The 27518-nt window shown below is 42.6% G+C and overlaps 1 protein-coding gene across 2 annotated transcripts in view; it reads left to right on the forward strand.

Moving 5' to 3' along the window:
- RPS14 (ribosomal protein S14) overlaps window positions 1-27518 on the forward strand; it is a 155720-nt gene that overhangs the window by 125126 nt on the left and 3076 nt on the right. The window contains exons 1-2 of one of the 2 annotated variants that reach the window (XM_056852535.1): window positions 23779-23865; window positions 26778-26928. In XM_056852535.1, the coding sequence (XP_056708513.1) occupies window positions 26780-26928 (149 nt within the window). In that variant the 5' untranslated portion in view covers window positions 23779-23865; window positions 26778-26779. Of the gene's footprint in view, window positions 1-23778; window positions 23866-26777; window positions 26929-27518 lie in introns of those variants that run through there. The other variant, XM_056852543.1, reaches the window with a different exon arrangement.

A 27518-nucleotide genomic window follows, 5' to 3' on the forward strand; every position in this document is an offset into this window, starting at 1 on the left:
AATAGTCTGGATTTCTGACCATGCCATTTGTACTGTCTTTTGTTTAAAATCAAGCTGAACTCCTCTGAGCATACGTAAAGTTTCTCCGCATGGGAAAGGGTTTTTTAAGGCCTGGGGCAAAGTGTTCCTGAATACATAAAGAGTGCCTTTCCCTTAATAAACTATCTCCTTACTTGACTGAGGATGGTTGAATATGGTGTTCCATGTTTCACCCTCTTTGGTGAGATGGAAAAGTTTGGCTTGCTGGTTTGTTTGCCCACATCTAAGAAACAATACATATGAACTAATGTATTTTTATTTATTTGTTAATTAAATTTAGGTATGTATTTGTTAAAATATGTATATTCCACTTTTGTATAACATGTCCAAGGTGGATTGACAAATATACACTATAGAAGGATGTCAACCATTCTCTCATTGAGGGACATAGCTCTATGGAGTTGCATTCTGTGCATGCATTTGCATTGGCATTCATAGCACAAAACTTTCATGGCTCATCCATGTACACTTTTATACTTCAAATCTAGTTATCATGCCATATGATGCCTTAGTGCATGTGTGTTAATTATAACAATGCCCTCCAGCCCATTGATTACAAAAATGGCCTGGGTGGAACTTTTTTGTGGCTGCTCAGCCTCTGGTTGTGGCAAGCTGCTAAGAGGGAAATATTTTGTCTAGCTGGCACTAAGACTCATGCCAGTCTGACAGAATGTGTTTGCTTCATTCTTCCTTCCCACATCCCTGTTTGTATTCAGAGTTATGCACAGTTGCAGTGCATGGCCAGTACATGATTTAACTGGGGTTGGTAGGAAAAGAATCTATCTGGAAACACACCCTGACCCTTGTAGAGGACATTTCTTCCATGTTCTTTTCAGTACCTCAGAACATGCATGGGGGTGCTTTCTTAAAAAATAAGTTTTGGGACATTGGTCCTGGATGGAATATCTTGAGTTATGCGATAATCTCTCAATGAAAGGATTCTCCTGGCATTACGATTAGCAAGGAAATGAATATGTTTGATGCTGTATTCAGTGATATATATTTCCATAAAGTCTAGGGTTGCCAGGTCCCTCTTCGCCATCAGCAGGAGATTTTTGGGGCGGAGCCTGAGGAGAGCGGGGTTTGGGGAGGGAAGGGACTTCAATGCCATAGCGTTCAATTGCTAAAGCGGCTATTTTTCTCCTGGTGATCTGATCTCTATCAGCTGGAGATCAGTTGAATTAGCAGGAGATCTCCTGCTACTACTGGCAGTTGGCAACCCTAATAAAGTCCCATCTCCTGAAAGTATTCCAGAGGCAAACGTGGTGGGATGCCTTGAAGGGCCAGATGAGGTGGCATGCTTTTGGAGTAATTGGTATGTCTGGCTGATGTCTTCTTCTAGGGAGAAACCTTTTATTTTACAATTGGTGTGCTTCTGTGTCCTCATGCATGTCAGATTTTTTGAAGCCAATTAACTCTGAGGTTTCCCCACCACCTAACCAGGGATTGAGAAGAAGCTGCTGGCTCATCAAATAATTCCTACTTTTCACGCTCGTTGAGAGATGAGGTGCAGATCAGCTTCAGCGGCCAGCTGCATGTTGGACTTTGCCTAGCTACAAACTCTGCTGTAGCCTGTAAAGAATTCCCTTCATTCCTTGGCTGGGAGGGGGAAGAGGGGAGAGAGAGGCACAGATTTGTCCTAGTTCAACATTTTCTCTCTATCCCTTCCTTCCTGCCTGCCTGCCTGGGGGCTTCTACGAATTGTTAAATCATGTACAGACAAAGTCAGAAAAATGGTAATGGTACCTGAAGTCATTGTCAGTAGCAGCCATGTATATGTATAAATCCTAAATGTCAGGCCAAATTACATTCCAAATATAAACAATGACAAAGGATGGATTGCCAGGTTTTCTTTATTGTAAAAAAAAAAAAAAAAACCCACCCCTAATTGAACTTGCCTCTGTTCAGCTTATCTGAATAAAACTAAATTTTCCTTCTCATCTGATCAAATTACACTGGGCATATGCTCAGACCTGTAAATAGCCACTCACTGGGTAGCCTCTGAATCTCCTCTAGGCTGCTGGTCAGGGAAGCTTTTCTAAATTGTAAGATAGTCCTACCATCTCTCCTTCACCATAACTGACTTAACATGAGTTAGTAAAATGTATATACCGACCTTAGAGATGGATCCACCAGAGTCATCAGAAGAAGGAGCGTGGCAGCTGGCTACATTCCCTTTCCTGTAGCAGTCCCTTCTGAGCACAGGAAAATTGATTTCTGGGATTGTGGCTCCCATGTGGATTAACAACCATGTGGGCTTGCGGAAGCTGCAGTGAGAAAGGGGAAGGGGCAAAATTGGCTTTCTTTTTTGTTCTGCAAACACTGCTCCACTGTCAGAAGAGGAATAGACAATTTCACCCCTTCCCACTTTTCACTGCAGCCCCCTCACCCATTAAGTCCACATGGGTCCCATGACCCTGGAAATCAATTTCCCAATATGGGAAAGAGCCGATGGGAAGAGAGGGGAACAAGGCAAATCATGGGATGTTGAGAGCAAAGCTGTTTCTGCTTAGGATATCATAAGAACATAAGAAAGGCCATGCTGGATCAGACCAAGGTCTATCAAGTCCAGCAGTCCATTCACACAGTGGCCAACCAGGTGCCTCTAGGAAGCCCACAAACAAGACGACTGCAGCAGCATCCTGCCTGTGTTCCACAGCACCTAATGTAATAGGCTAACAGAATCCATAATGACTAATACTATCCATGTTGTTGTCATCCTTAATGACCGCCAGACCAGAGAGGCTCCTTGTAGGCTGCAGGCAGCTCTTCCTTCCTTTATGGACACCCCTCTTTTCTTCTGGGGAGAGGGGATGTATCTGCAGGCACCCTCCAGCCACATCACATGACCCTCCCCACCTCCACCTGGCAATCATCTTGCCATCAACAGCAGCGACGGTAAGAACAAGGAAAAGCAACCCCTGCTTGGGAACCAGGCCCTTAGCGCTCATAAATTGAGAAGGCGGCTATGGCTCAGTAGCAGAGCATCTGCTATAGGTTCAATACCTGAAATCTCCAATAACATTTCTTATGAAAAGGATTGAGACCCTGCATAGGCACTGTGACTCAGAGTAGACAGCACTGAGCTAGATGCTCTGATTTGGTATAAGGGGGCTTCTTATGTTCAAATCTTCTGCCTTCCATTCATATAGTGAAAACTCTATTTTGTAGCAGGGCTAGCATGTTCAAGTCATATTGCTTATTTCCTGGCTGCCCCACCCTTTGCTCCCTTCCAACAGTCCCCTGATTGCCCCACGCATGTGCAAACATCACACAACCCCTCCGGTATCCAGGCTGTGTGCCACTATTAAGTGTGCCACTATATTTTCCCCTCCAATCCACTTGTTCCTTGTCTCCTTCTGCCTTCTTTTGCCATGTCAGAGGTGGGATTTCTCTTGTTCTGATTTTGTTTTCCCTGAATAAATTGTTTTGATGTTGTGCAAGTATACCAAAGAGAGAAAACAGCGCCCTGCAGCAAAGCAGGATAAAAGGTATCATTCTTTGAGTCTGACATATACGTATTTCAAGCAAATAAACTCTTTCAGGAAAACCATAAAAACAAATAGATTATTTCAGTCATCTACAATCAAAAGCACTTTCACATAAAATAACAATTTAAAAAGCAATGTGGTACATCTATATCCAACTGTCTATATGTGCCAACAACTTGGAAGCATTACTTATATATATGTACAATTTTAAGAGTTATTCTGAGGGCCAAGTCACATGTTACGAAGTCCTCTTCCCAACATGCCTGCCCTGGGTTCTGAAAACCAGACATGCTCTGGGAGTTCCATACTCAGAATTCGATTTCCAAACGTGTTTTGGTTTGTGGACAACAGTGCAGGGAGAACAGGCTCAAGTCTCCTCCTTCTGCACTGTTTTCCTGAGCAGAAACAGCCCCAGGGAACCACTGTTGGTCTTGTTGGGGGCTACAGTGCTGATGGTGAAAACAGCAGTTCCACAGGGGCCTTTCAGGTCAAGAAAAGTGGTGTGGAAGGGAAGGCTTTAGTTCTTTCCCCCTGCATGCCAAATTTCCAATCCATATCAGGGTATGCTCTGACCTGGATAGCCCCAGGCTAGCCTGATCTTGTCAGATCTCAGATGCTAAGCAGGGTCAGCCCTGGCTAGGAATACCAGGATCATGACATGGAGGCAGGCAATGGCAAACCACCTCTGTTAGTCCCTTGCCTTGAAAACACTACAGGGTCGCCATAACTCAGCTGTTACTTGATGGTCAAAAAACAAAACACCAGGATAATGCATTTTGGGAATTGAGTTCTGATCACAGAATTCCCGGCTCATATCTGATTGTTAGGACTCAGGGGATGCAAGGAATTTGTAATGTGTGAATCAGATGATTCATTGCTAATAATAATACAGGTAACCACAAGGAGGCACACATAGGCTATAATGGCCAATTAATGTTTTCATCAACTTGGGAAAAAGACAACAGGAAGGTACAGGTGACACACACAACAAAAATGTGCTGTGGAAAAGGGGAACCAAAAAGGAAGGAAATCAAACCTTATTCCTGCATCCCAGAGGGAAACAAACTTGTACTGCTTTTGTACCAGTTTAACAGTCATGAACTGTAGTGAGAACTGAGACTTCTCTGAGAGATTGCTAGACTCTTTTCATACTACAGTTCCCTTGCAAAAGATAATGACTAATAAACCACTTTAAATCTATAGTGTAGCTATGTATCAGCCTGCCCATACTCTGTACAGTGCCAATTCACACTATGCAGCAAGAGTGTTGGGAACAGCAAACAAGGTATAGTGCGAAGTGGAAATACATGTTTGTAAACATGTAGTTGGCATATGCTAAGGAGCTGTGGGAATCAGCTTGCTAAGCGTGAGGGTGAGGACAGGACTCTTGGAAGTTTGAGACCTACCTCCTGCTTGCTTGACTCTTGCCCCTCCTGGCTGCTTAAATCTGTCAAGGGGACTGCTGCTGAAAACTGTCCAGAAGCTACAGATGGTAGAGACTGCTGCAATCAGAATGTTGACTGGAGTAGGTTGTAGGGACTAAATCACTGAAGTCTTGACCCATCTAGACTGGCCGCCAATCTGCTTCCAGGCTCAGTTCAAGGTGGTGGTACTGACTTTTAAAACCCTATGTGGCTTGAGGCCAGCATACCTGAAGGATTGCCTTCTCCTATATGAACCTATCTTTCCACTCCAGTCATCTTCAGATGATCTGTTTCAGCAACCTGAGAAAGGGCTTCTTGATCATGGCACCAAAACGTTGGAACTCCATCCCCAGGAAGATTTGTCTGTCTCCTTCTATCATTGACTTCCACCAGCAAGTGAAGACTTTCCTTGTTTTATTTGCTTTACCCCCAATAACTCTAATTGGCTCTCATCCCTGGTTGTGATGTTATGTGCATTTGTTTATCTATATACTTTTATTGAATTGTTTAACTATTTATATATAAAGGTAAAGGTCCCCTGTGCAAGCACCGGGTCATTCCTGACCCATGGGGTGACGTCACATCTCAATGTTTTCTAGGCAGTCATCTTCCCTTTACCCCCAGCAAGCTGGGTACTCATTTTACAGACCTCGGAAGTCTGAGTCAACCTTGAGCCAGCTACCTGAAACCAACTTCCATTGGGATCGAACTCAGGTCATGAACAGAGCTTGGACTGCAGTACTGCAGCTTACCACTATGCGCCACAGGGCTCCTGATTTTTTTATTTTATATATACCTTATTTTAAATGCTGTTTAAATGTTTTAAATGTCTTAAAGTTTTGATGTTCACAGCTTTGCACGGCAGGCAGCACAGAAATGTTTTTTTAAAAATATTTTTTATTAGTTTTCAGTATTAAATAAGGATACACGGAAAAAGAAAGGGAAAAGACATCGGTTAAACAATATTTAACATTAGAAAAAATATGCATAGTTCTACCCCCTTATAGGGTTCAATATTACCGTCATTTATTAACGTAATAGATTTGGTCGTCAACTTAACTTTCTTATGACTCATAAAATTTTGTTGTTATTTTTTGATTTTAATATATTCATAGAAGGAATTCCATTTGTCTTTATTCGCGCTTTGAGTGTCTTTTTGTAATATTTCTGTTAGGTGTGCCATTGTTATATATTCGTAGGCTTTATCAATCCAAGTTTCGATTTTTGGTATTTTATCAGTTTTCCACAGTGATGCTAACACTATTCTTGCCGCTGTAATTAAGTATTTTAATATGACCTGTTGGTCTTTACTGCTTTCGTCTGGTGTTTTACTCAGGAGGAATAATTTAGGATCATATGTTATAGGTTGACTGATGATAACTTCTATGTTCTTATGTATTTTCTTCCAAAAATTTTGGACTGAAGTACATGTCCACCAACAACGATAAAAGGTGCCTCTAGCTTTACGACACTTCCAACACAGACCAGATGTCGAACTGTTCATATTCTGTATCGCTCGGCGTGATGTACCACCTATGTAACATTTTCAACCAATTTTCGTGAATCCCTTGGCAGAGGGTGAATTTGAGATTTCTACGAAATAGCTGTTCCCATTCATCTGTTGTTATAATCTCATTAAAGTTTTCCATCCATTTGATTTGACATGACTTTACTTGCTCGTCTTCTGTATCGTATGACAATAGCTTGTATATTTTACCTAGTAGATGTTCTGTTGGCTTGCTTATCATCTGTTCGAAGTCTGTTTTTCCTTTTAGTACTAGCAGTCGTCTTTAAATCTTGAAATTAATTGGTGGCAGCACAGAAATTTTTAAATCAATCAATCAAGGCTTTCCAGTGCCTGTTTCTATGTTTTTACAAACACATATTTCTGGTTTATACCTTTCAGTGTATGGCATAAATGTTTACGCAGCAAACGCTTACAGCATAAAATAAAAATTGGCATAGTTAAATTGTGGAACTCCCTGCCCCAGGATGTGATGATGGCTGCCAACTTGGAAAGCTTTAAGAGGGGAGTGGACATGTTCATGGAGGATGGGGGTATCCATGGCTACTAGTCAAAATGGATACTAGTCATGATGCAAACCTATTTTCTCCAGGATCAGAGGAGCATGCCTATTATATTAGGTGCTTTGGAACACAGGCAGGATAATGCTGCTGCAGTCATCTTGTTTGTGGGCTTCCTAGAGGTACCTGGTTGGCCACTGAGTGTGAACAGACTGCTGGACTTGATGGGCCTTGGTCTGATCCAGCAGGGCTTTTCTTACGTTCTTATGTCTTCCAAAGAACCATACTGTCACCCGCTACAGCATGGAATTATCAATGCTAATAATAAAGATCCCCAGATTCCATGGTCTTCCAACTAGGCCTCTTTTTTAAAAAACAGATTTTCTTTATTTTAAGACAATAGTCTACTTGCAGCAGAATTGCCACATTTTCTAGTACTGGGCATTTCCAGACCTGGGTTGCCAGCTCTGGGTTGGCAAATACCTGGAGATTTTGGGGGTGGGGCCTGAGGAGGGTGGGGTTTGGGGAGGGACTTCAATGCCATAGAGTCCAATGGCCAAAGCGGCTATTTTCTTCAGGTGAACTGATCTCTATCGGCTGGAGATCAGTTGTAATAGCAGAAGATCTCCAGCTAGTACCTGGAGATTTGGAAATCGGTACAGGAGCGAAAACAATTTATTGCATTTTAGATCCTTCCATCCCAAGCACCTAAGACACAACTTGTCTTATGGGCAATTTGTCAGAATGAAGCGTAATACCACCACCCAGCAAGATTTTGAAATGGCCGCATCTTCTTTGACGACTGCTTTAACCAACAGACGCTACCCTCGCGGAGTGATAATGAAAGCTAGAAACAGAATTCAGACTGTAGATAGACATGAGTTACTTTATAAAAATCATGACAAACTATTGAAAGAACAATCTTTGACTTTTGCTTTACAACTTACGCATTTATCAGGGCAAATTAATTATATTATCAAAAAACACTGGCATATGCTTAGTGACATCCCGGGTTGCCAGAGATTTCCCAAGACAGGATATAGGAACACTTCTTCCATTAAAGACAAACTTGTACATTCGGATATATTTGTTGAGTCCAACAGTAACAAAACTCGGGGGCATTTTAAATGTCACAAATGCCTTGCCTGTAATTTTTGCTTAGAAGTCAAGGAATTTAAAAGAACCGATTCTGACTTTTCTTTTCAACTTCGCTCTTTCACTAATTGTGATACAAAATTTTGCGTTTATTGCCTTCTATGTCCGTGTGGAAAAATTTACACAGGATCTAGCACTAGATCAATTAAAACTCGGATTCTTGAACATAGGTCCAGAATACGCGCATGCGTGACATCAGCCCCAGTAGTAGAACACTTTCTTCAGTTCCGGCACAGCGAGAATGATCTGCGCTATTTTGTCATTTGGCAACTGAATACAAAAAGATTTGTTAGACAAGACAAAGAAAAACTATTAAGAGAAGGAGGCTTATTTTATCCATCTTTTGAATTCTATGGCCCCTTTTGGATTGAATTTGGAAAATGATCTTACGTGTTTTATTTAATGGTGGGCATGTTCCTTTAAGAATGAATCGTGCAGAGCTTTTCCCTGCAACAGATGCATATGGTTAACGGTCTTTTCACACACACTGGTTAGCTATTTAGCAACTAGTGAATTTCAGTGTTGGAATTGCTACACTTTGTATCCTTACCCTTTGTGGGATGTGCACTAGTGGGACATTTGATGTAACCTACAACTTGAAAATGAAATATGTAGAAATATATGAAGGATGCTTAATGTGAGTATTTTTAAGATATTGCTTATTGAATAATGTTGTAAATATTATGACTTATATAGTATGTTTGTGACTGTATATTTTACATTATTTATAATATAGGAAGGACTGAAGAAGAATTGCTTAATTGCCAAGAATTTGAAACAGCCGTATCCTCCATAAATTGGTGGCTTCTATCTTACTACATGATATTTGTCCTCAAAAAAAAAAAAAAAAAAAAAAAGAATTTGTACTCATATCTGAGAAAACTTTGAAAGATTTGAAAAATCACTCTTATTGTACATATGAACACTTATAGATGGCTTTTGTAGGTCTTGTTTGTACACCTTGTCTTGTGTTGTCTTTGTATTCTTGTAGTAGCTTATAAAAGAATTTTTTGCCCTTTGTTTAAATTGTTTTCGCTCCTGTACTGATTTCCAAATCTCCAGATACTTGTACAGTGGTGTCTTTGTTTCTCCCAGTACCTGGAGATTGGCAACCCTAGACAGGAAGAACTTCGCTTGCTTTATAAGGTTGCCAGCTCTGGGTTGGGAAATTCCTGGAAATTTTGGGGTAGCGCCTAGGATAGTGCAAGAGGGCTTGTGACAAGAACAAGCCAGAGGGGGAACCCTCTTACCAGAGGCCAGTAGGTGTTCTTTGGGAGGAAAGCCCTGGGACATGGCTAGAAGCAAAAGGGTACACCAGCAACTCTGAGAAACCTGCTCAGAAAAGGCTAAACTCCAGGTGGAACTGGTAAGAACCAGCAACCCTGGAGATAGGACCAGCCAGAAGCCATTAGCAGCAGCTGGAATCAGGTGGGGCAGCAGGTCAGCCCAGCCAGGGTGCTTGTTAAAGCAAGGCTTAAAAACAGCAGGAAGAAACTTGCTAGGAAGGGTGGCAGATGGAGTAGGGAGAGAAACTTTGGAGCCATGAGGCAGGAAGAGTGCTGTCAACTACTTGCTTGCACTGTATGACAGAAAGACTGAATAAATTACAGTCTAGGCTGATTGGAGAGTCCTGTGTGTCCTTGGGAGAATGGATAGGGTTGTCAGCTCTGGGTTGGGAAATACCCAAGGTTGAAGTTAAAGACACAAGAAAAAGGCCAAGAAAAGGGTCAGTCAAACCTACTTTTCAGGTCAATCATGGAATATTATGGATATTGTTCCTGGCATATGTTTAGAGTTTCCAGTTTTTTTTATTAATGTCTGATCTGAAAATTCTAGCTCTTCAGCAGAACTTGGAAAGGGTGCAAATTCCCAGTATTTTTATTTCTCCCTGGCTGGGCCTGAAATGTCAAAAAGGACCCAGGGGGTGCAATGAAGCCAAAGCAGTCCCACCTAGGGTTGCCAACCTCCAGGTACTAGCTGGAGCGCTCCTGCTATTACAACTGATCTCCAGCCGATAGAGATCAGTTCTCCTGGAGAAAACGGCCGCCTTGGCAATTGGACTCTATGGCACAGAAGTCCCTCCCCTCCCCAAACCCCGCCCTCCTCAGGCTCCACCCCAAAAATCTCCAGGTATTTCCCAACCTGGAGCTGGCAACCCTAGTCCTGCCTGAGAAACATTGTCACAATTACACATTCTGGTTTTCTAACACTGATCCAACTCCTGAGCCTCCATTTCCATTTCCCAGATCTGTGTTTCATTTGTGGTTCTCATACACAACTTAACTTGGACTATCCAATACTGTAGAAAAAAAAGATACTGTGATACATTGTGTACTAGATAGGGTTGAAGTAGAGTGTCTGATCTGTGGAATTTGGCCTCTGGCATGGTTCTCTGGAATAATTTCCCATTCACAAATGGGCAAAGAAACAATTTGAATAAAAACAACCAGCTGCCCTCCTCCTACAAAAAGCAAGATAACAAAGGAAAGGAGAAGCACATAGTCACAAGTTTTCTAATAGGCTGTAAAGGACAAATTTTGAAGCCAAATTGTTCTTATTCTAAAAAGAAGTTTGGTACCCTTTGGTGGTGTTGTCTTCATAGTTTCTTTCTAAAGATCTTTGCTTTCCTCTCTCCCTTATATCCCCAAATACCTTCATTATCAAGGAAAAAAGCAGGGTGGTTTTCTAAACTGTGGTCAATTAAGTAAAAGGAATGATTTTGTTGAGAACTAAAATGGTTTGCAAGCTCAGCTAGAATTGTTCCAAGAAAAACTTCATGTATTTTAATACACTTGAACTCTTGTGAGAGCTTTAGAAAGGGAATTCACACAGAAATGTTCATGCCAAACAAACAAATCCCCTTCCCCAACTAATATGAGTAATAACTAGCCTGGGAGCTGAAGTTCATAAAGTCCAGTGGAAAAAAATATTCTCACTGATTAATTTTTCTTCTGAGGGAAGGAATTCGCTAAGTATTCAGCTTGGTCCTTATAAACACCCATCAGCCCACACAGTAACAATGTAACCCTTAAAGGGGTTCAGAAAGACATTTGTCAATGTATGTCTTTCAATCAGTTGAAGAAAGTGTACCAGGCCTACTGAAGTAGAAGAACAGATAAACAGATCAGATCTCAAAACATAATTGTGCAATTTCGTGATCTTCACTTGGTGGGAACTGGTAGACCACACAAGAAGAATGGATCAGCCTTGCACCAAGGAATGTCTTTACTGAATTTATCTTAAAAGGTCACCTAACAAATTAAAGCAGGGTTATGGCCTTTACACAGCAAAAAAATAATAAAAAAAAACTCAGTAAGACTGCAGTCCTTTCACCAGATATTCTGGAATTATCCTATGGACTTCAGAGGTGCTTCTCTAGTGCATACGAGGTTCAGGATGGTGCCACACACATAACTTTTGAGATCAATCCTAAACAGATCAACTCAGGATCCTACTCAGGTCTGTTCAATGGGGCTTAATCCCAACAAAGTGTTCTTCTTATAAACAGATTAATACTACTACTATCTTCTCATCTACTAAGAGACAGAGATAACAGCAATACTAACATTAGTACTAATAGTTGCAATACAATATCTACAAATAAGAAGAGATAACTGCAATACTACCATGGGATGAATTTGAAATCCTTCCAGCTATTTATAATAAAGATGATTTTGGGAGGCTGTTAAGAATAGATGAGGTTGGAATTGCACATCAAACCTGAGCAAGGTTTGTTGTTGTTTTTCCTAATATAAAGATAAATGTGACTTTTGAATTTATGGGCTCCTTGGAATGAAATGTTGAGAATTAAATTATCCTTAACTTGTGCCAGAGCCTTTTACGTCAATCATGAAAGGTTCTTCTATTGATTGCATTGACCCAGACCTCTGAACAAACCTGCATCCATTAACATGGTGCACCTTTGTTTATACTAGTAGAAAAGGGCAAGAGTCCAGTAGCACCTTAAAGATTAACAAAAATATTTTCTGGTAGGTTAAGGTATCTGAAGAAGTGAGCTGTGGCTCACGAAAGCTCATACCCTACCAGAAAATATTTTTGTTAGTCTTTAAGGTTCTACTGGACTCTTGCCCTTTTCTACTACTGCAGACAGACTAACACGGCTACCCACTATGAATTATCTTTGTTTATACGATTGGTACACACACACATACACTCTCTCTCCCACACACACAATTTCTGATCCTAGAGAAAGGGAGTAGAGAAATGAGTATTCCTGTTGCATGCGAGGAGAAGACAGTCTTCAGATACAGCATATAAAAGTAATACTGCAGCCGTCCGGCTGTATTATAAATTTCAGGCTGAGTAAGCCCAGCATCAGCAGTCAGCATGGCTGGAGCCCGCTGTTGATTGCACAGAGTTGCCAGAACCAGTAGAGAGTTAGTAGCAAGGAAGAGAAGCAGAACCTTCTGAAACCAGGCCTGCAGCTAACACTGCCACCTCCAAAAGATACAGTAATGGTAGACTCCGTACGTCCTGAGGGTTGCTCCAGTGGCTCTGAGTAGAGACACATGGATGTCCTGCTCTGCTACAACAGTTTTGCTGCTTTTGGAAGCCACCAAGTAGTCCAAGATGAGCTACTGTGTGGCTCCAGCAATGGCACCCTTCCTTCTTCCCCACCAGAAATAAAAGAGTTGCACATGGGCTGGCTAGGTAAGGAGGAAGCCTTATGCTACTCCTGTCTACCCCTCTCCTGTCTCCTGCCCAGGAAGACATACAGGCTGGAACATTTACAGACAGCAAACAGAGCAATGAAGATATCAGACAATTAAATGGCAGATCAATACTTGGGAAAGCAAGTGCTGGGGTGAGAGGGAAGAGTAGGGGAGACAGAACAACAACAGCCTTCAGCCTGCTGATCTCTCTCTCTCTCTCTCTCTCTCTCTCATTCCCTCCATGAACACTTCTGTGGGAGAAGGGGCAGGCAAGAGCTGTTGTTCCCTTGGCTAACAAACCCACTCACCCTTTCCCTCTGGCAGTGAGGAGTATCAGCAACTGCCACCCTCTAGACTTAGAGGAGGGGGCCCTCTGGAGACTCCTTCAACAAGGGATCCCCCAAATCATAGAAAATCATGGAGCCCCTCTTGTTTGTCTGCTCTAGGAGGAGCCCCTCTGGCTGCCCAAACTATTTTTGTCTGACACTGTGAAATAAAAATTTACTACCTCCCACGACATCTGTTTCCAGATATTCATTTAGAACAGCTATGTCCTCTTGGATGCTAATTCCTTTTGTAATCTACCCAACCCCTTCTTCCACACACATATGTTTCCTTTCTCATGTAGCGTTTCTGGGATAAATTCATATCCCACTTCATTCACCTTTCCTGTGTTGTCTGGTTGAGATGGGCCACCCACACTGAGATCCCGCCCTAACCACAGGAAGACAGACGAATGGAGTGACATCTGAGCCCCACTAACCTCTTGTGCAGTGCAAATTGCCAGTGGAAACGGTGCTTGGAGCTGGAAGGGTCTGAATCAGTTGATGCATGCAATCATATGCATAGCAAAAAATGCACAGAGGGTGATTTATAGATCACATACATTGGTGTTAATGGGTCGCAGTCAGTAGGATGGCAGCAAATCCAACAAAAGTATTTGGGAATCAAAGAAGATAAAGAATCACAAACTCTGACAGTGAGTGTGTGTGTGTGTGGGGGGGGGGTTCTGTGAACTTGTCCCCCTGTCTCAGTATATCTGACTATGGCCTTTTACGCAGGGACGTTTCCCCTCAGTCATCCCCACCGACTGCTTCGGGGCTTCCTTTAGATTATGCATGCCTTTCCTGCCCATCAGAGGTCGCTGTGCATTTTGCCACATTTTCCAGATACTGGCTAAAACAGCATCTGGAAAACATGGGCAAAACACACAGGGACAGCAAGGCAAACTCTGACGGGTGGAAAAGGCATGCATAATCAAAAGGAAGCCCAGAAGCAGTTGGTGGGGGTGACCACGGGAAACGCCCCCGTATAAAAGGCCTGTATCTTTCATAAAATGCTCCTCTACTTGCCCTCACTGCCCTCTCACTAGCATTCCCTACTCATGGCTGACTTTCTGAATTCCACAAAGAATGGATCAGCCTTGAACTGACACAGGACTTCTTGATCGAATTTATTTTAAAGGGTCAGCTAACAAATTAAAGCAGGTTTATGGCCTTTGCATGATCCATTTCCGCCTGTCATGTACCCAAATATTCTACTCAAGTCTCTCACTGACTCCCCCTTTTCTACCAGTGTTTCTGCCAGTCCTTAGCCATTTAGGCCTCTCCTACCCACAATCCTGCCTCAATTACTTTCTGACCTTTAATCAAGGGTCATGAGTTTTCAAGTGTTCTTTTTATTTATTTATTTATTTGGCATCCTTAAGGGCTATAAAGCAGTTTCTTCTCAAACTGGAGCTCTCTGCACATACCACCAAACTCTGCAATAGATAGCCAGACTGTGAGATGTGGAACATGGTCAAAGCCACTCAAGTATGTAGCTCTTCACTACAAATTTTCACAGTCAAAGCATCTGAACTGTTGATAATATGCTGCCTCAAGTTCATTTTCTCCCTCCCTGCTGCCAGTACTCAGGCTAATTACATAAAACTAATTAAATACAATAAGAATATATTAAAAACAATTCTGAAAAAAAATAAGGAGAAATTGTAGTAAACAGGAAAATAATGGATTTTTCAAAAACAACCAATGAATAGAATTTGAGTTATTTTCATAGGTGGCGGCGGAGGGAAAGAAATGGGGGGGGGGTTTCCACTCTGAGAGAGGTCAGTCATACCAAATGTCTGCTTACCAGACTGCGCCAAAACGAGTAGGAGCTTTTCAACAATTTTCCGACCCACTGTGAAACATGTTGACCCTTTGATGATTTTTGAGCAGGGCCTCAGATTGCTGCCATGGCCCCCAGACAAGGATTCCTCTAGGCCTCCCTCATGGTCAGAAAGTGCATACAAGATGCTTGATTAGAAAAAAGTCTTCTGTTTCACCAGTGGCACCTGGCCTGACTTCCTGGGAAGGCCTCCAAGGTAACCTGTCCCCAGCCTGGAGCTGTATACGCCTTGTTCCCACCCCTTCTCAGCAGCCCAGCTAGAAAGCAGGTGAGAATGTTTGCTAGGTGACCTTCACTCTAAAATGTTGGGGTGATGGCCAATGAAAATGCTGCCATCTAGCAAGGCAGGGATCATTAGCCTGGTTGCCCGGGCAGCAGGGATATGTTTCTTCTACATACCACTTTAGAGTGAAGGCAAGCTATTGGCTACATTTTTGCTAAGAAACGTTGTCACATAACCAAATCCAATGGATTACATGATACCATATCATTCCTTTTTATTACAGGATCCCTGGTTGGCTAGGATCCATTGGGAGGGGGAGAGCAATGGCACCAAAACATCAGCACAGGAAGCAAAACCTGGAACTGCCATGAACTGAAGAGAAAATAATAATAGTAAAGTGGTTTGTTAGGGAACATTTCACACACACACACACATCCCGTTTGTCCAGAAAATGTTTGTTAGTGCACATTTGGCACAGCCCTATTCATCATTGACTAAAGATATGATAACCGGTCTCTAGCAACAGGCAGTGTTAAAGGACAAGTAACCCACCAGGTTGAATTTCTGGAATCTGAATCACAATAGGCCATTAAGCGCTATAAATGAATCTAGAGTCTCAAACACTAAAGAGCAAGTTCCCATGAGTCCACTTTCCCTTGAACTCCAGAAATCTAATCATGTATGCCACTGCTAAATGAATGCCTGTTGCTTGGGGACCTACTATCACGTCTAAATAAAGGAGTAAGAAAGAGGCTAGGTCATTTTTAAAGGGATCAGATTGGTACCCTTTATTTGGGGCCACCTGGCTCTTGCAAGCTTTTGATGTTAGGCAGTGGATCCTTTTAAATTTCCATAACGTGAATGAATTATCATGTGTAAATATGCCATTTTCCCCCAAGGAGAAGCTTTCCACATTAATCACGCTACAGCCATAACAAATGCCTGACTGCATGGAGAAAAGATAACGAAAATATTGGGTGGTTCCTGAAATTGGTGGCTTTGGTTATTTTAAAAAATGTGTCATTGCTACACCACCATTCAGTGAACAACTTTACAATGCTGATTCCCTTCATCTTCAAAAATATCCTATGCACTGCCATCCTAAGCAGGTCTACTCAGAATAGGGTTGCCAACGTCCAGGTACAAGCTAGAGAGCTTCTGCTATTACAACTGATCTCCAGCCAATACAGATAAGTTCGTCTGGAGAAAATGGCCACTTTGGCAATTGGACTGTATGGCATTGAAGTCCCTCCCCTTCCCAAACCCCACCCTCCATGAGTTCATAAATTTGATCTGGGGTTGAACCTCTCTCTCTCTCTCTCTCTCTCTCTCTCTATATATATATATATATATATATCCTTTGTTTTAGCTTTGTTTCAGTTTTCTGCTTGGTTCAGATTTCTGCAGTCCTAATCCTATTACCGTATATACTCGCGTATAAGCCGAATTTTTCAGCCCAAAAAAAGGGCTGAAAAAGCCGAACTCGGCTTATACGCGGGTCAATACGGTAGAGGGGAGAGGGAGGAGGGAGGGGGGAACTTACCGCCGTCGCCTTTTCCAGGCCGGGAGTGGCCTCCAGAGGCCCCCTGCGGCTGCAGGGAGGCCTCTCAGCCGCCCCAGCCGCCTTCTCCCGGCCGGGAGCGTCCTCCAAAGACCCCCTGCAGCTGCAGGGAGGCCTCTCAGCCGCCCCTGCCGGGCCGCGCCACTTCCTGCCGCCAGGAGCCCAGAAGGTAAGTCTACGGGGGGGAGGGGTTATAAGCCGACCCTCGGCTTATACGCGGGTGGCTAATTTTTCCCCATTTTGGGGGAGAAATTAGGCACCTCAGCTTATACACGGGTCGGCTTATACACGGGTATATACGGTAAATTGCTTATTGGATGTCCCATCCCATTGACTACATTAATGCTGTGTAAGCCAGCTTGAGTCCCAGTGAGAAAGGCAGGCCATAAATAATGTAAATACAATAAACAAACAAATAAATAAAACCCAGGTCCCAATACTTTGGCATTTAGGAAAGAGCTGAGCTTGCTAATTTACCCTGTGGTTGTGGCTCTTACAGCAGGATGCAGACTCTTATGCCATCCCTCCCTCCTTAACTTTCATACGTCTTGGGCAATGAGAGCAAGCAGATAAACAAATTCCAATAAACAAAAGAGGTGAACCATTTACTTTTATTTCATTTCAGTGACCGTAAATGAGAAAACCAGCCTCTCTAGGGAAACGACGCACAGGTAGTAGATATACTTTGAACTTATACTGTTCTAGATTTGATCCCCAGCATTTCTAATTAAGAAGAACATTGGGTTGCCAGTCTACAAAATAGTGCTTCCCTCTCTGAGATTAGGAAAAGATGCTGCAATCAAAACAGGAAGCCTCCCCATTTCTTTTTTCCAGCTGAACCTTTCTAGATTTCCTTCCTCCGTCTGTTCAAGTATTCCATGGGCCAATATGACTGCACTTCATCCTTTTTCTTCCATTCCTCTTATGGATGGGTGCTAATGAGAAACAAGGTACAGCAGAGGATAAACTAAGATAGCAAATCAAGAAGGCATGGTGAGATTTGGGCTATGAAATGTGACTGCTGTGAAAGTATTGACTTTATTTGCACCCTGCCTTCCTTCCCAGTGGGCACCCAAAGTTGTTTACATTGTTCTCTTCTCCATTTTATCCTCATAACAACCCTGTGATGTAGGTTAGGCTTAGATTGTGTGACTGGCCCAAAGTCACCCAGCAAGCTTCTGTGAAAGAATGTGGATTTGAACCTGGATCTCCCAGATTGTGGTCTGACACTCTAACCACTCCATCATGCTGGTGACTTAATTATTACCACAGCATTAAAGGAAAACAATTACTTTTCGTAGCTGAAGAACCAGCCACAATCCTTACTCAGACCCTAAAATACAGCATCATATTCATCAACAAATTCTATTGTCTGTTTCAATCCTGAGGTATGATGTGCACCCTCTAGTGGGAATAATAGAAATAACACCACTCACCTATTGGTTTTAAGTCTTGGGTTCTTCATTAATCACATAAAGTGGCAGTTTCAAGATCAGAGAAACACATCTCAACCATCTTAATCATAGCATTGAGCCTATCAAAGTCAATGGCATTAGATGAATGAGCAAAATTTATAGATGTTGTTCCACTCTTCTCTATCATAGAACACCCTGGAAACCAGTAAGCTCCCTCAGTTCCCACTTAAGAACATAAGAAAAGCCATGCTGGATCAGACCAAGGCCCATCAAGTCCAGCAGTCTGTTCACACAGTGGCCTCTAGGAAGCCCACAAACATGACGACTGCAGCAGCATTATCCTGCCTGTGTTCCACAGCACTTAACATATTAGGCATGGTCCTCTGATCCTGGAGAGAATAGGTATGCATCATGACTAGTATCCATTTTAACTAGTAGCCATGAATACCCCTCTCCTCCATGAACATGTCCACTCCCCTCTTAAAGCCTTCCAAGTTGGCAGCCATCACCACATCCTGGGGCAGGGAGTTCCACAATTTAACTATGTGTTGTGTGAAGAAATACTTCCTTTTATCAGTTTTGAATCTCTCACCCTCCAGCTTCATCAGATGACCCCATGTTCTAGTATTATGAGGGAGAAAAGTGTTTCCCTGTCCACTCTCTCCAAACCATGCATAATTTTATAGACCTCTATCATGTCTCCCCTCAGCCGCCTTCTTTCCAAGCTAAACAGTCCTAAACGTTTTAACCGCTCCTCATAGGGCAGTTGCTCTAGTCCCCTGATCATTTTGGTTGCTCTTTTCTGCACCGTCTCAAGCTCTGCAATATCCTTTTTTAGATGTGGTGACCAGAACTGTACACAGTATTCCAAGTGTGGTCTCACCATAGATTTGTACAATTTGTAAAACAATGTTTAGCTCCTCCTGGTACCCACTTTTCATCAAAATCATCCACCGGATTCATTTTAGTCTAACCCTTTTCAAAGACCAAATCAGGCTATATCCATATTTATCTTTATCAAAGACACATCAGGATAGGAAATAGTCTTTTGGTTGTCTTATTGTGCAATCCCGAACAGAGTTACACCATTCAAGTAAATGAGTGTAGAAGGTGAAATTCGGCTGAAGGTTGCACCGTTAGTATAAAACTTGATAAATGTTAGCTCTGTTGCATTAGAACCAAAGAAGTCTCCCCGTAGTAATTGTTTAAGGAAGAAATAAATGGCAGTCCCAGATCTGTCATTCTCTTCCCAAAACTGTGCCATTCAGAGCAATAGCCTTATGTCCCCACAGAGAGGTGTGTGGATTGAAATCTACACCAATTAGAACCTTAAGAGAAAATGTTCCATAGAATTATTACATGCATTAAAATCCTCACCTAATGTTTCATAATTCCAGAATACCTCCAACACAGATAAATGTTCATAAGAAGGCCATAGCTGTGATATGAGTTGTCTCCTTGGGACTTCATATGATATTAATTGTATTATATTCCTCTTTTGTTTTAATAGAAATCTCTTTAACACTCAGAGACTTACACCTTTGGGAAAGGTTAGCAGCAAGGATTGTTCCTTAGAAGGCTTTTTAAGTGTAAGACCAACGTGTGTTTGGCCAAGATTTTAACTGTGCCATTTCTGCTGCTCCACTACTAAGCTGTCAATGCCAGGGCAATAACATGCCCTCTATACCATGTCCTGAATTCAGGCATTCAGTATGTCACTTTTGTCCTGCAGATCAGCAATTGGATGTGTAATAAACAACTAAACGAGTAATTCTATACACACCTAAATTGGCATTAGTCCCCACTGACTACAGTGAGACTCACTTTTGCTTAAACATGCATACAATTAGCTGCACAATGACCATTAGGTCACCTACCCCACCTCCTCTTATATCAGAATTAGCCTCAGATCCTCTCAGCAGGATCCAGTGATTCCAATTTTGGGACATGTTCATTGAAATCTTCTATGAAGCATAAGCAGGATTTGGACCATAGCCTGTAAAAAGAGAAAAGATAGCCACCGTGGGGTAGTGATCAGGGTCAGACCAGGATCTGGGAGACCCATTTTTGAATCCTCCTCTCCCACACAAGATCGCTAGGCAGTTTTAGGCCGTTCATTCTCTTTCAGCCTAACTGACCTCATTGTGTGGTATTTGTAAGGATAAAATGGAGGAAACTTTTTTAAATTTCTACCCTGCTTTTCTTCCCAATGAGGACCCAAAGTGACTTGCAGCATTTTTCTTTCCCCCCCCCCTCCTTATCCTCAGAGCACTCTATGAGGTGAGTTATTCTGAGAGAAAGCTACTGTCCCAAGGTCACCCACTGAGCTTCCATGGTAGAGTAGAGATTCAAACCGCTATACCATGATGCTACAAATGGCTTTGGGTCACCATTACAAAGAAAATCAATGTATAAATATCTTAATAATTTTCAAAAGTTTTTTTTGTTTTGTTTTCAGCAGGAACAAATTAATCCCATTCAACCAGGTTGACTGTTGTCATTTATAACTATCAAAAAACTGATCTTACTTTAAAAGAAGAACTAGCCCTGCAATGTTTTGTTGTTGTTGTTGTTCGCTCTCAATATTTTCCGAGCCCCCATCCAATATTAAATGACAGATGGGGTGCTAAAGTATGGCTACGTCATCATGAGAGATGGGGAAAGGAAGAGTGCCCATTTACATCCACCAATCAGTGTTTCCTTGTATCAGCATGGCTTCCCACTCCCATATGTAGATGCATCCAGGCCTGTCAAGCTGTGACAACCTGAATGAAAAGAACATCACACACTGCAGTGATATTTTAAAGGTCCTTTTGAAATGTTTGGCAAATCTCGCTCTTAAAATTAGAGGAAACTAATGAAGAAGATTTGTTCCAGATGAATGAGAGGTGTCTGTGCAATCATTCCTTCCTGCTGTAAAATCACCTGGCAAAGCTTCTCTCAGAAGATAAATGAGATGTAATATGTTGTCTGAGTAAATGGAACAGGGTAATAAAAATATTGGAACTGACTACAGATTTATCCTGTGGTACATTTTATTTCTTGGCCCAGACTCCTGGTTGATCCATTTCCTGCATTTGGAGTAATTGAAATTGCCTTTAAACCCCACAAAATGCCTAATCTATGAGGTTTGTTATGGAGGGGGGGTTAGTAGTGGTGGATGACTTGCTCTGGCTGGATGTCATGGTGCCTCTGAAAGGTTTGATAAATCTTCCACTTTAGGGAAAACTGTACAGTCCACTAGTACAAAGTATATTTTGGGTTGCTCATAGGTGATGATTTACAGCCAGAACTCAATGACATTCAGGCTTTTCTATTAGATACCATGTAGAACCTGTGTGTTTTCCAGTGGGGAAACAGGAGCTCCAGAAAGGCCAGTTGATGTTGGAAAAGAAACTGGGGGGAAATTTAAAGAAGTGTATGGGAAACAAGCAGGAGGAACGTGAAGTCCTAATACAGGAAGGGGAAAACTGGGCTAAAACTAATAAAATGAATTTCGACTGAGATAAATGTAAAGTTCTGCATTTAGGTAGGAAAAATCAAATGCATAATTATAGGATCTAGGATGCGGGAGACTTGTCTTGACAAAAAGGATCTAGGAGTCTTAGTAGACCATACACTGAACATGAGTCAGCAGTGTGATGCGGTGGCTAAAAAGGCAAATGCGATTTTGGGCTGTATCAACATAAATATAGTGTCCAGATCACATGAAGTGATGGTATTGCTTTGCTCTAGTAGACCTTACCTAGAGTATTGTGCTCATTTTTGGGCACCACAGTTTTAAGAAGGATATACATGTGTCCAGAGGAGGGCAATGAACATAGTGAGGGTCCTATGAGGAAAGGTTGAAGGAGCTCGGTATGTTTAGCCTAGAGAGGAAGCGACTGAGAGGTGATATGATAACCATCTTCAAGCAAGTACTTCAAGGGCTGTCATATTAAGGATGGTGCGGAGTTGTTTTCTGTTGCCCCAGAAATCAAGAGAGTTTCCAGCTAAACATTAGGAAGAACTTTCTGACAGTTAGAGAGGTTCCTCAGTGGAACAGGCTTCCTCGGGAGGTGGTGGGCTCTCCTTCTTTGGAGATTTTAAAGCAGAGGCTAGATGGCCATCTGTTAGCAGTGCTGATTCTGTCAACTTAGGCAGATCATGAGAGGGAGAGCAGGAAGGGTTGAGTCAGCGTTTTACTCTTGTGGCCCTCTCTTACATGCCATGGGAATTACCGATCGCCACTTTGGGGGTCAGGAAGTGATTTTCCTCCAGGACAAATTGGCCAGGGATCCTGGAGGATTTTTTTTTGGCCATCTTCAGAACATGGAGTAGGGGGCACTGGGGGCAGGGAGTTGTGAATTTTGTGCATCGTACAGGGGTTGGACTATATGACCCTGGTAGTCCCTTCCAACTCTATGATTCTGAGCTTACCCTTAGCTACAACCAGATTAAATCCACACAATTCCCCCTACTTACACTTTTTGAAATTTGGGAGAATTGTTCATGGATCTCCTGATGTCAGATCTACTTTGGCTCTAAAAATCCTAAATACTCTGTTTATGGCAGAAATGCATGCTCATGATTTTAAAAGAGTTAAATCCTTTTGACTTGGTAGCTCTGCAGTCAATACAACAGATTTTTAATTATACATGTAAATAATTATGAATATATACTTGATATTATTATCACAACAATATACTTCATCTATGGGATGGAGATGTTCGGGACTGGCTTTTGTCAGAGGCAAAGGAAGCTTTTGCTTAACAGATTTTTCCGGACTCGGCAAAGTTTTCTGGATCAGAATGTCAAAAGCCAGGCATATTTCCTTTAGGTACACAGTCAGTCATCTGAAGATCGAGTTACACAAGCACTGAGTTTTTCCCTGAGACAATCCCCAAACAGACCCATCTGGTGCATCTGTACAACATAAATTGTACCATTATACAGAAAAAGAAAGAAAGAGGGGGGAAAAAAAAACCTAAGGTGTTCAATGCTGTTTTCTGTCAGGTGTGGGTAGGATTGCCGTGGTACTCTTCGCCCACACCATCTGAAAATGCGTCGTTTCGATTTTGGAAATTTTACATTACAAACCAGAGCTATGCGGCTACTGTGCTTTCAGATAGGGAAGGAGCTCCGCACTTCAATCAGTCGCCCTAACTGCTCTGCCAGCTATTCAAGGGCATGTAAAGTTGCCGTCTTTGTGGAGGCCAACAACGGTGCTGCCTTCCATCTCGGGGTTTGGCTCTGGCACCGAAACCTGGACATCGCCAACGGTGGCGGCGGCGGCACACTAACAACATCAGATAATTAGGCCTCTATCTTCTGTCGAAAGGCGAACAGAGCAGAGTATACGGGTATTTTTTTGCTCGTGTGCGCGCGCGCTCTCTTTGCGCTTGCGTGCGGGAGGGGCCGCCATCTTTAGTGAGGGCTTCAACGACTCCAATCGCCATCTTTGGATGGGGCGTGTCCTTTTATATTCCCCCCTCATCGCTTATTTCCCCCCCTTTTATGTTCACCGATCCCGGCTCAAATTTCAAACTCTTTGAAACAGACTGATGACGAGAATAAACATCGACCTCATGTAGAGGAAGTGACCTTCCTGCCTCGGCAGAACTATTTCCGGGTGATACGAGGTGACCTCTGGCCCTGTGACGCCGGCCTCTTCCTTTCCGGTGCTGGTTGCTGCCTGCAGGGACGCTCCAGTAAGTGGCGGGGGGATCCTCCATCCGTCGCCATCCTCGTGATCCGCGCCGTCCCCACCCGCCTGCCCGCCCTCGGTGCGCTCCCCGGGCCCAGCCCCGAAGAGCGGGAGGCCTCAGGGTCGCGGGGTTCCCACCCTGTTGGGACTAGGCTTGTTCACGTAGGGCGACGACGAGGGATGTTTGGGTGGGCCTCGTAGCCTTTTTTATTATCACTTATTTCTGTCTCGGCTTTACTTGTGTCTAATTTTCCAGCCCTGCATCTTCCCTGAGGGGCCAGCAGTTATTAATTATGGGGGAAACCAAGGGTTCGGCCAAGGCCTCCCCCATGAGCTTCTGGCGGGGCTCGGTGCCCCACAAGGTGCGATTGCTCCTTTCTTTGTAGCAAGGAAGTGTTTTGAGGAGCTGAGCTGGTTTGGGAAGGCAGACGTTTTGTTTGTCTCGCAGGGCGCGAAGAACCCAGCTCTTGGCTTTTTTTCTAGATTAGGCTGGTAGAATATTTTTATCTCAGGCCCGCGTCCTTTTTGAAAGCTGTCCGCATCTCAAAAGTCTATTGCGTGCGTAAGGCTGCGATACTGCATGTAACTGGGCAGTTTAAATTCCTTGCAAGGCAATGGGGCTTAAGTAGCTCGTTGGTAAGCTTACAGCCTTCATCTCCAAACTTCAGTTTATGTCTCCAGGCTCTCAGTTCTGCACCTGACCCCCCCCCCCCCCATGAAATTTTTGTACAACTATGAATTTTGGGTTTTAGATTTTTTTTTTTCAATAGAAAAACTGTTACTGTGTTTTCACTTCTTCCTCCTCATCCATTTGGGCTAGAAACTTTATTTAAAAGCAATAAAAAAAGTGTGATGGTCAAGTTTATTACATTTCACATCAGATGCTATATTCTGAGCTCTTCAGATAGTCATTACTATGCTGGTCTTTGTAGATCCTGGCTGTAATATTTCTTATTTTTGCAATTTTGAATTAAAACTTCAGTGAGTTGATAGTCTTAATTTCCTACATGGATGAGGAGCAAATGCGCTTCAAAACTATTGCATTGGTTAATACACAAATTCCTAAACATCTGATACTTGCAACCATAGGGTTTCTGATTGGTCTCTGTGGCAGGCTTCTATAATCAAGCCAGAGGATCCACATAGCCCCTTAGGATTTTGGGGAACCAGGGTCTTTTAAAATAAAACCTTCCTCTCAGTTGTTTACGTTGGTTATAAGGTATAGTTTCGGTAGTGGGTATAAAAGCCTTGAGTTTGCTGCCATAAGGTAAGCTTTGTGGTGAGCCAGAACTCTGAGGTGGGAGTTATATAAAAGCAACGAAGATTTATTTACGTGCAAGTTGTTTTTAAAGAACCGTTCAGCAGCAGAGATCTCTAGAAAGTCACAGGAGAAGGCTTGAACTTGTTAGTTATGGCTTCGGGTTGTGATTTAGATTCTCTTTGATGCATGGGGTTACAGTCTTTCACTGCCTAGTGACCAGGTCGGATCCTTACCCACCCCCTAACACACTCATCAGTCTGCCTGTTCCCAAGAGTTGGACCAAATGGTATCATGGCTGCTTATCACTTCACAACTGGGTACTCTGTCCTCTCCCAGAGATAGAGTTTAACCACTCTGCCATGCTACCAGGCAGAGCTGCCCTTTAAACTGTATGCTGTCTTGCTGCGGTAAACCCAAACAAGTCAATACAAAATCCATATGTTCAAGAATCCCAGATTTTGACAGTTGACTGGTCTTGTGGTGCTTCTGTTTGTAGCACTTAAATATATATATTACATATGCCGCGGTCAGGGCTAGTACTTTTTCCAATTACATAGTGAACAAACATAATTTAGTATCTTCTCTCAAATGTGCTAGTCCTCAGTTTATTAGTGGATGCTTCAGAGAAAGTAATAGGTCAATTTCTTAGTCCTCAGCTTCTGGGCAGGCTGAGCATAAATTGTGTACCTTGATTAATGTCACATATTGTTAATGAGTCTGTTATCCACAGATTTTGCCTACTCCTGTTTTTAACAAATGCTGTTCGATGAAGAAGCAAATTCAAAGAGACAAATCTGGTCTGTAGCAGAGACCTCTGTAGAATCTACTGTTTTTACAAAAGGAGGACTAGGATTTTTCCCCAGGTGTGCTGTCAAGAAAAAGAGGGCTTCATCTGACATTCGCATACAAGTATGCCCAGGTTTTTAAAAAAAAACGTTTTGTATACAAATTTTTTTGGGAGGGTTCATCTTCCCTTTGGGTAAATATGGTATGTGGCCAGTTCAACTATGAACAGAAACATTTCTGATGCTTCCAACAGTCAGTACAAGTGGCTGAAGTTAAACTTTGTCCTATGCTCTTGGTACACCAAGAGCCTCCATCACTGGTTGTTCATGCCTAAAGGAGCCCCACTTTTATGGGTTTATCGCCAAAACCAGCAAGTCAATGCACAGATTGTGTTCATTTTGCTCTTTGAGAACACCTGCTTTTCCCTACTCTTCCCTTTCTCTGTGAGGGCAATAGCAGCTATTGGAAGGAAATAAAACTACTGGAATCATGAACTTTATCATTATGTCTGGCAAGGAAAAGCTGGGATGCTTCAAATGTAGATGGTTTCTTGGGAAAGGTCCAGGTTGCCAGCAGTATGTGTGAGGCAGGTTAGAAGGGATTTCTCAGTTCCAGATGCTTGTACTGCCTGCTGGAACTGCAGAGAGAATTCTGCGTGCTTCATTAAGCAGCTGTGAATATGCCCCATGTAGCTGCTTTCAAAGTGGTTGCTATACAGCTATATGCTGATCTGAATTTGGCCGGAATTATTTACTTCTGTCAGCATGGCATGCTGTTTTTCAAATCACCTTAATTTTGTATATGTTTTTAACTTGCTGGTTTAATGTAATGTAGTTTCTGATGTTCTGTATAATCTTTTGTTTTTACAGAAATGGCACCTCGTAAGGGTAAAGAAAAGAAGGAAGAACAGGTTATCAGCTTGGGACCACAGGTTGCTGAAGGGGAGAATGTGTTTGGAGTCTGTCACATTTTTGCTTCCTTCAATGACACCTTTGTCCATGTAACTGACCTGTCTGGCAAGTGAGTAGCAGATGCTGGTGACTTCACCATTCTTACATGGTTTTTAAAACAAATGGAAAATCCTTGTATACTCAGGATGTAGGGCATCAGTAAGCATATTTACATATATTTATATGATTACCTAACATGTTACTGTTTTTTAGTCAGGCCAATTCAAATAAATAAGGTTATCAGTTGAATGGATAGTAGGGGGATATCAGAGGCTTTGGAGGAAATCGGGGTTCCTGACATGATTCCCGTAGCAGTCTGTACAGTTTGAGAGCCAGTGTGGTGTAGTGGTTAAGAGTGGCGGACTGTAATCTGGAGAACAAGGTTTGTTTCCCCACTCCTACACATGAAGCCTGCTGGGGGACCTTGGGCCAGTCACACAGTCACAGTTCTCTCAGAACTCTCTCAGCCTCAACTACCTCACAAGGTGCCTGTTGTGGGCTGGGGGGAGAGAAGGTGATTGTAAGCAACTTCGAGGCTACTTAAAGGTAGAGAAAAGCGGGGTATAAAAACCAACTCTTCTAAAGTTGAGTGCAGCTCACCAGCCCTATAAACCTGTTCTGGTTGCTTTCCTGAGACCACCTATAGTGGCAAGCACTGGG

Source organism: Euleptes europaea, chromosome 1 (genome assembly GCF_029931775.1).
Source record: "Euleptes europaea isolate rEulEur1 chromosome 1, rEulEur1.hap1, whole genome shotgun sequence".
NCBI lineage: Eukaryota > Metazoa > Chordata > Lepidosauria > Squamata > Sphaerodactylidae > Euleptes > Euleptes europaea.